The sequence below is a fragment of the Wasmannia auropunctata genome, unplaced genomic scaffold (assembly GCF_000956235.1).
Source record: "Wasmannia auropunctata unplaced genomic scaffold, wasmannia.A_1.0 LD310116.1, whole genome shotgun sequence".
Classification (NCBI taxonomy): Eukaryota; Metazoa; Arthropoda; class Insecta; order Hymenoptera; family Formicidae; genus Wasmannia; species Wasmannia auropunctata.
In genome coordinates this window covers 2,044-11,296 of record NW_012052774.1, presented here as the reverse complement: position 1 = coordinate 11,296, position 9,253 = coordinate 2,044, and the positions used below count along the sequence as shown (strand labels likewise).

The 9,253-nt window shown below is 27.5% G+C and overlaps 1 protein-coding gene across 2 annotated transcripts in view; it reads right to left on the bottom strand.

Moving 5' to 3' along the window:
- Positions 1-2,301: 2,301 nt before the first annotated feature.
- Positions 2,302-9,253, bottom strand: part of LOC105461051 (DNA excision repair protein ERCC-1) — an 8,263-nt gene continuing 1,311 nt past the window's right edge. For both annotated transcript variants that reach the window (XM_011707542.1, XM_011707541.1), the window contains exons 2-5: positions 7,931-8,049; positions 7,566-7,760; positions 2,911-3,096; positions 2,302-2,615 (exon numbers count right to left, since the gene is read on the bottom strand). In XM_011707542.1, the coding sequence (XP_011705844.1) occupies positions 2,409-2,615; positions 2,911-3,096; positions 7,566-7,760; positions 7,931-8,049 (707 nt within the window). In that variant the 3' untranslated portion in view covers positions 2,302-2,408. The remainder of the gene's footprint in view (positions 2,616-2,910; positions 3,097-7,565; positions 7,761-7,930; positions 8,050-9,253) is intronic.

Below are 9,253 nucleotides of genomic sequence, written 5' to 3'. Positions count from 1 at the left end.
ACGTTTGGGTGCTAATTTTTATTCTAAATACTTGAGATCACAGCACTAACTCCGTGCAAGGCTCACTAGCCTTTCTTTTGATACTTTGTTTAATTTATTTTTTAATTTCAAAAATAATCTTTATTTTCAAGTCCAAAGTACATTTTCTTTTTAAAGCTTCTGTCTGACTAGTCATCGCGGTCATATTGGAATCATGACGTCATAAGCAAGAAAAAACACATAAAAGCTTGTTGCGTGACATTTTTAAATAAAGAGAATTTGGATGAAATAAAAAAATGGAATCGCTTTAAAAAACTTGTAAAAACGGATAAAAACTATTCTTTCCTCCTCCCGCTCCCAACAATCAGTAAATAGACGTAAAAGGCACATAAAGTAAAGCCTATCCAGGTAAGAAAACTCATAGTTTTACAACTGTTGAAAAAGTGAAAAATATGCTTTTACGTATAAAATTAAAAAATAGAAGTTCAAAATTAAAAAATAGAACTTCAGTTTCCATTTTTACGAATTTGATAAGTACGAGACAAATCACATTTTTACAATTAAGCATAATAATAAAATGGTACGCAACATTCATCGTCAACACTTTTCACAGTTAGGTCCGTTATTCTCTTCAAGTTGAGTATTCTTTTCACATTCAACTGTGATTGATCAATTCTTACTACTTACAATATGTACCAGCATACGACATATTGTAGAATTCTTACGGCTTACGATTTATAATAGGTGCGTTCCTCTTAACACCCGCAATACTCGCGATACCTACAATTCCACATAATGTTCCACAACGACCGTGATCGTTGTGGTCACATTCAAAACATTGAGTAAAAGGCTGCGTTCCGTTTCACGCATAATGCGCATGATATATCATGGTATCTTTGTTGTTCACCACATGTTAAACAAAGATAAAAGGATAAATCATGCGCATCATGCGTAAAACGGAACGCAGTCAAAAGAAACAGGAGAAAATGTATCGGTAGTTTGATCTGCGGACGGTACTACATCATAGCAGCCATCTTGAGCGACCATATTTTTAACGTTTATCAGTAAAGTGGGGGAAAAGCGCGCGAACGTATATTAGCGTCCTTGAGCAGCCATCTTGAGCGATCACTTTTTATGTTATCACCTTTTATGTTAATATATGTATATAGGGTGCGTTCCACTTAACGACCACGACTACGACCGCAATATTTGCCGTTCCACTTGCTTGGATAAAAAAACAGACGACGAAACGACCGCGCCGACTCACCTACGAATCATGAGCGTCGTGAGCTCGACGCGGTCGCAATTAATGACGTCAGATATGACGTTTTGAACGCGATCACAACGATCGCGGTCATTATGTGGAACAGGATTGTAGGCGTCGCAAGCGTTGTGGGCCTTAAGTGGAACGCACCCATAGTCACTTCCGTCCATTTGCTCAGAATCATACACTCCCTTCTGTTTCTTTTTACTCAATGGTACAAAACGTCACAGCTGACGTAATTAATCGCGACCACGACGTTCATGATTTGTAGGTGGGTCGGCGCGGTGGTTTCGTAGTCTGCTTTTCTGCTCATAAGCAAGTGGAACGGCAAGTACTGCGGTCGTGGTCATAGTCGTTGTGGGCGTTAAATGGAACATACATATGACGTATTGTAGAACGGGCCCAGTATGAGCAGCAAGGTTCTAATTCCTACCGCGATATAGTGTCGCTACCGTCAACGCGGAGTTCTTGGCTGAGAAATCAGAAGCCTTATTCCTGATATTGATACAACAAAAAATAAGATTAGTAAAAATGTAAATATTTTTTATTAAAAAAGAATATTGTACGTTCTATATATAATATATATTTAAAAAAAAAAAAGTAAAAATGTATGAGTTTCATTAATTCTTTCTCTCTCTTTCCTTAAACCTTCAGTACGCTTAAAATTATTATTTTATTGTATTTCATACATTATTAACATCTAGATATAAGATATAGATAATAATTATAATTTGAACTAGACCTCATATGTGAAATACACAACTAAATTCGAGAGCGCCTTCAATAGTCACAGCTAGATCTTGGTGCCTAATAAATTCTATATGAATTTCTTAATTTCATTGTTATATCTGTTATAAGATATAGATATTAACATTTAGATATGTAAAATAAAAATTATATTTCTAATAATTTATAAATTTCATGTTTTATTTATAATTAAGATTATTTATAATTCTATATATACATATAATGTATAGAAATAATAAAAAATCATATGTAACTTATTTATAAAAAAACTTTTTACTTTATAATATTAATAATTTATATAAATATCTATGTATGTATGTGTATGCCTTTGTGGTTTTATTTAATTATTTTATTCTAATACAACAATTGTAAAGCATTTTAATACATCTATATACATCTATTGAAAAATTCTATTTTCCTATGTTTTATAAAGATTTACTGTACGTAAAAAAGATTCATGCAAAACCTTGTAAAGCTTTTGAGCTTTGTGTAAACCGAATCCAGGACACAAGGCCAGAGTATTGGGTTGTGCTCTTACAACGTCAGCTAATGTACCAAAAGTTGTTAAAAGAGTTGTAGCATCGGTTTTGTTGACAGATCTTATTGTTGCTAAAGCATTAACCAACTGTAATAAACATTTATTGTATATTCTCTTCTTCTCTTTTGTTATAATATCTTCATAAATTTGAAATAAGAACATTTAAAATAATAACTTTATAAATTTGTTCGTGTTGTTTAAAATCACCAAAAAATTTTGCTTGAAATGAGATAAATATATTGTATATTTGAGCATTGGAGAAAGAGAAAACAAAAATTTTGAGTGTAAAAAATGCAAATCACACGAACAAACCGCGCGCGCATGTATGTGTATAAGTATACAAGTGTATTTATAATAAAAAAACAAGTTTATAATAAATTACTTTTTGATGAGGGGCTGTATCGCTGCGTTCCATGATATCATCAGGGGGTTTACTTTCATATATTTTGTAAGTTTCAATAATTTTTCCTGCATCTTCTGCATTCCATGCTAACATTATTGTCATATCTGCCAAAATGGAAATCCTTGTCAGATGTTTTAAAGCATGATGAGGATCGGCGACATCAATCTAATTAAATAAAAAAATTCTAATGTAAATGCAATGTTATAAAATTCCTAATTTATACAAGCATAAAAAATATAAATTATAAATGCAAATGATAGAAATAAATCATATAATTATACCTGATTACAATCAAGAATGAAAAAGTAATTAGTTACAGTTATAATTTTTTCTCTCAAAAAATAACTATATAGTTACAAGTTATTAAAAAAATTATTGGAAAGTAACATGTTACAATTATAGTTAATTAAAAAATAAATTGTTACTTTATAGTTTACTTTTCTTTATATACTTTCTTTATATACTTCGTGTCGTGACGCTATCTAATAACAATTTCATTTTGAAAATGACATTCTTCAAATGGCTACTTCGTGAGTGCAACTCGAAGTTGGTAAACTGTAAAATATATTCGAAAAGAAATTGCAATATCATAATTGAAATGTTGCAAAAAGAGATGAATACACTTCAGAGAGAAATTGCAAAAAGGCATGTACTCATTTGAAACATGTCATTTTTTATAAATAAGTAAGTAATCTTTTGCATTGCTATTTTATGTACAAGATTCTTTACTTCTAACATTATTATATTATTTTATTTATTATACTAAACATTCGGTTACATGCTACATTACTTTATATACATAATAAATTACATATATATATATATATATATATATATATGTTATACAATATATTACTTTATATATATGATAAATTATACATTGTAAATACATTGTGTATATACATATATGTATATACATGTATATACATATATACATATACATATACATATATATATACAAAGTGTCCCATTTTATATTTGACACTAAAATATTTGGATATCTGTATATATATACTTTCGTCGTAGATGCTTGAAACATGACTTTCTGTTTGATATAGATGAAAGAAGACTTAAAACAAAGAATATGTGAAGCTTGCGCTGGTGTGACCCCAGAAATATTGTTTAGAGTATGACAGAATTTTATAGAAAAAATTAATAAATGTCTAAATGTAAATGGATAATAGTTCGAATATTTAATAAAATAAAAAAGAACAGAAAAATTTTGAAATTTTTTATTTAATTTATGCTTTTATTATTAATTTGAATAGACTCTACTTTAAATGCTTATAACTTTTGATAAAAGCAATTTCCAAAGAAATATTTCAGATAAAGTTTACTTATTTTTTTCTCGTAAAATTCAAATATGTAACATTTTATAGGAGATTTTTATTTCTATTTGAAATTTTGAAGTTATCCTTTGCCTCCTTTAAGAGAGAGGGAGAACGGAGGAAGACTTTTGTTTACATAGTTAGAAAGGCCCTTCTAATACATGAAACATCCTCATAAACAACTTTTTGATAAGACATATTTTAGAGTATTATTAGCCTGTAACTTTACGTACTTTGTATATGCCAAATTTGCGATCACATTCGCGAGTGACTTCGCTGCTCCGATATAAATAGATTCGCTGAAATTAAATGATACAAATGTCCTCAGAAAAATTATTAGTTAATACACATATAAATTGGACGCCAGGCACGAGGAAGCGTGTCATTCTTTTCTAGATTACTCGTTACACAACGTCGTAGATTCGATCTTAAAGATTGAATTATTTATTTCTCTATAAAATTAATTAATTCTCGGAATACGTTCGCAGCACCGCAAACAGCAACGGCTCAGAAGGCCGATAGCTCACAATTAGCGGAATTAGTAGAGGAACGGTTCAGTACAAGCGATAATAGGTGCAGAAGAACAGAGATTTGGCTGAAAGAAAAGGATTAACATAAATAAATTGCAACAAGACATACAAGAAAGTAGAAAAGAAATACAAAAAGAATATTATACAGGAAATATTTTACAGAGCTGAAAAGAATCAAAGAATTGACGGAATAACATAATCGATAACCGACATACAAACAAGAAAAAGATAAAAGTGTTTTTCCGGTCTCTTATTATCGTGCCTGGCGTCCAACTTACGCATGTATTAATAAATAATTTTCGCGAGAACATTTCCAGAGGTTGTTCCAAAAGTTGTTCCAGAAGTATCATTTAATTTCAGCAAACCCTGTCTATATCGGAACGATGAAAAGGCGACGAAGTTGCACCTCGCTCGCGAGTACAGTCGCAAATTTAACTTATATAATTTATACTTATATACAATATATATTTTACATATATATAGGATATATATAATAGGATATATATATATACATATATCCTATATAAAAAATCCTTTAGCACAAAATTCTATCTCTTATTGCAAAATTAATTGAGATATAAACAGTTAAAAATTTTACTATTTTATTCTTTAAAAATTCATAACTCTGTTACTAATAATGCTTGCTAACTTCTTTTTTTTTAAATACGCTACAAATGTTCTAGTTTACAGGAAAAAAATGAAGATTCCAGAAAAGTTTTGTTTTCCATTGTTTATTTAACAATAAACTTTTTAACAATTTTTTTAACAATCGGGAAGAGAATCGAAAAATCTGAAAAAATATTTTTTATATACTTTCAGTTTTCCTACATCTTATATTCAAAAACGTAAAAATACTCGAGAACGTGTTTTGCCTCGTTTTCGAGACAAAAATTTTTTTAGTTCTTGATGTGGGGAAAATCTTTCGAATCTCAGCGTGCGACTCTTACAAAACAGCCAAACATACAAAATACTCTCACCATACTGTTAGTATGTTGTTCGCGGCCGCTGTTTTGTATTGATTGAAAAGGCAATATTTTATATAATCGACTTTACAATATTTAACTCTCTAAACGATTTTATCATTTATTTCGACGATTTCGACCTCTCGCTTGCATTTTTTTGATTATAGTCTGCTGTACAGTAAGTACATAATCTTGCATTATAATAATTATTATTATCAAGTATTTTGATGCATTATAATTATATTATAATACAACAAAATATAATTATATAATATCGATTTTCCCCACATCGAGAACTAAAAAAATTTTTTTCTCAAAAACGAGGCAAAACATGTTCTTGAGTTTTTTTTCTAAAATGTACGAAAACTGAAAGTATATAAAAAAATATTTTTCAGATTTTTCGACTCTCCCCGATTGTTAAAAAAATTGTTAAAAAGTTTATTGTTAAATAAACAATGAAAAACAAAACCTTTCTGGAATCTTCATTTTTTTCCCGTAAACTAAATCATTTTTAGTGTATTAAAAAAAAAGAAGTTAGCTAGCATTATTAGTAACAGAGTTATGAATTTTTGAAGAATAAAATAGTATAATTTTTAATTGTTTATATCTCGATTAATTTTACAATAAAAAAATTCTTTGGCACAAAATACTATCTATGTACAAAATTAAAAAAATTAATAATTTATAATAAATTAATATATATACTTGGAATTAAAATTATAAGATCAATAATAAATTTAGATGCTAAAAGATCCCTAGATTAATTTTTAATCATTATAATAGACACTAATTTATAGACATTTACAGATTGTAATATTTATCAAAAATAAAGATATATTTTACTCATAAGAATGATTATTCACTGAGCACTTAAATCCTCATATGTTTACAAACTGAAATTTGATAAATAAAATAATTATAAAAATTACTGTTAAATATTACATAACTATATTAAGTAAAATAATAATATCTCTATCTGACTCATATAATTAAAAATTAAAGGAGTATCATTTTTATATTAAGTAACTATTAACTACTAAATACTAAATTAATTATTAATTATCATAAAAATATAAGTTTAAATTATAAAGGAAAAAAAAATATTTAAACAAATTACAGGTACTAAAAAAAGTAACTCTAACTGTAACTTTATTATAAGTTACTTACAAGGAAACCTCGCGAAGAGTCAAATTCGGATTTTAATGAAACTTGATATACTTTGAGGTCACATGAATAGATGAATTTAAAAATTATCAGTTGGTGCTAAAAAACGGTTTAAAGGGATGAAACCACCCCTTATATGTAAATTAATTATTTTTCTTGTTATATCTCGAAAACTATTCAAGATATCAAAAAATGTTTTATACAAAAGTTTTATTGTAAAATTACCTCTATTCATTTACGTTAACAGAAATTTTTTTTAAATAATTTTCAAAAAATTTTTAAAATATATTTATTTTAAAAAATATTATTAACGTTAATGAATAAAGACAATTTTACTGTAAAACTTTTGTATACAACATTTTTTGATATCTTGAATAGTTTTCGAAATATAACGAAAGAAAAAAAGAATTAATTTACATATAAGGGATGGATTCATCTGTAAACCGTTTTTTAGCACCAACTGATAACTTCTAAATTCATTTATTTATGTGACCTCAAAGTGTACTAAGTTTTATTAAAATCAGAATTTGACACTTCGCAAGGTTTCCTTGTTAATTCCCTAATCATAATTAGTATATAAAGAATTATAACAAGAGTCAACTATATTTTATAAAACAATAAATAATAACATATAAATTGCAGTTACATACCTGTACCAAGAGCACTCGCAAGTTATAAGCATTACCCAACAACTTAAGTCTTTCATGAATATAATCAGGATTCAATTGATGATAACGAATTGATAAGAAAAGAGCACATGTAGTTTTTCCCATTACATAATCTGGCACAATGTCGGAATATTCCCACAGTATGTTTGTTATAAACTTCAGTAACGGATTACCTTTCTAAAAACATTAATCCATTATTTAAAATTTTATTTAACTATTTGCTTTAAATTTTATTAAATTTATTTCTTATAAAATCATATTACTAATCTTGGGTAACATATTTTGCAAAATATTTATTTTCTTAAATTTATATTTTAATATTTTATAAAATATAAAAACAGTAGTACCTGTTTTGGATTTACGAGGACAGTGTTGGTTCTGCTTGAAAGTGTTGCAATAGAAGTTTCAGGCTTGGAAGTTGAAAAATCCTTGAAAAATTCTGATTTCTTCAAGTTACTAAAAGTAGCTGAAAAAAAGAAAACTAAATTATTAAATATATAAATTATTCAATTATGATAAAATTAAATATACATATATACATATGTATATTAGACTCAACTTTGAAATTAGTAGGTTTGTGCATTTCATGCAAATTACATTTTTTTTTTAAAGCAACTGTATGGTTTCTTTACACCAATCGATTCATTTGATTATTATGTGTCTAAAAATATTAGGTACCATTATCAAGAAATCAATAATTTACAAGACATTTTATATCATATACCGAAATATGATAAAGTACAAAATATCTTGTAAAATATTGATTTTTCGATAAATTTATCTTAATATTTTTACATGCAGAATAATTAGAGGAATCGTACTATATATATAAAAAAAAATACAATTCCATTTAGGAAAATTGATGTGATCTTTATCTGATCTTAATGACGCCACTCAAAATAAAATCAATGATACTTTCTTAGGTCTCCCTCCAAACCATACAATTTTTATTTAAAACATTTTTCGTATCTATCATATTTTTCTAGAAACATTAATGTATTATTTAAGAATATATTTTGGATCCGTCATTTTTAAATGTATATTTCTGACCTCAAATTCGTGTTCAGCGACCAAAAAAAAAAACAGGTAATACCAAACTGTATTGAAATATTTTTTCGAATTTTAACATATCTATGAAATCTATCTAAAGAAATGCATAAACTTACCAATTGCAAGAAGCAATCTGAAGATATTAATCGATTTCGATGAAATTTTACTCGGACCATATTGAGATTCATAGCTAATTTTTGAAGGGTATTAATCGATTTTCAAAAAAATTTTTTTTCGGCCCACCCTAATATATATATATTAAAATTGTCATTTTACCAAGCAAAAATCAATCATGTCTTTCCGCTCTCTAACATAAATAATATTCCTAAGTGATCACTGTGGTTACAATATAGTTTAATCAGAGCCGCTTAATTTGATATTATATTTATTAGGTCTATTTCTATTAGTTTATGAGATAAAAAGGGGTGGCCACTTAATAGGGACACCATGTGTGTGTGTGTTGCGTGTGAGTGTGTGTGTATTATATATATATATACATACATATGCGTATAAGTAGATATTTCAAATGCAGGGTTGGATAGTACCTAGTTAAAAAGTTAAAAGTTAAGTTAAAAAGTTAAAAAGTTAAATAATTTTAACTTAACTTAGTTACATTTTAG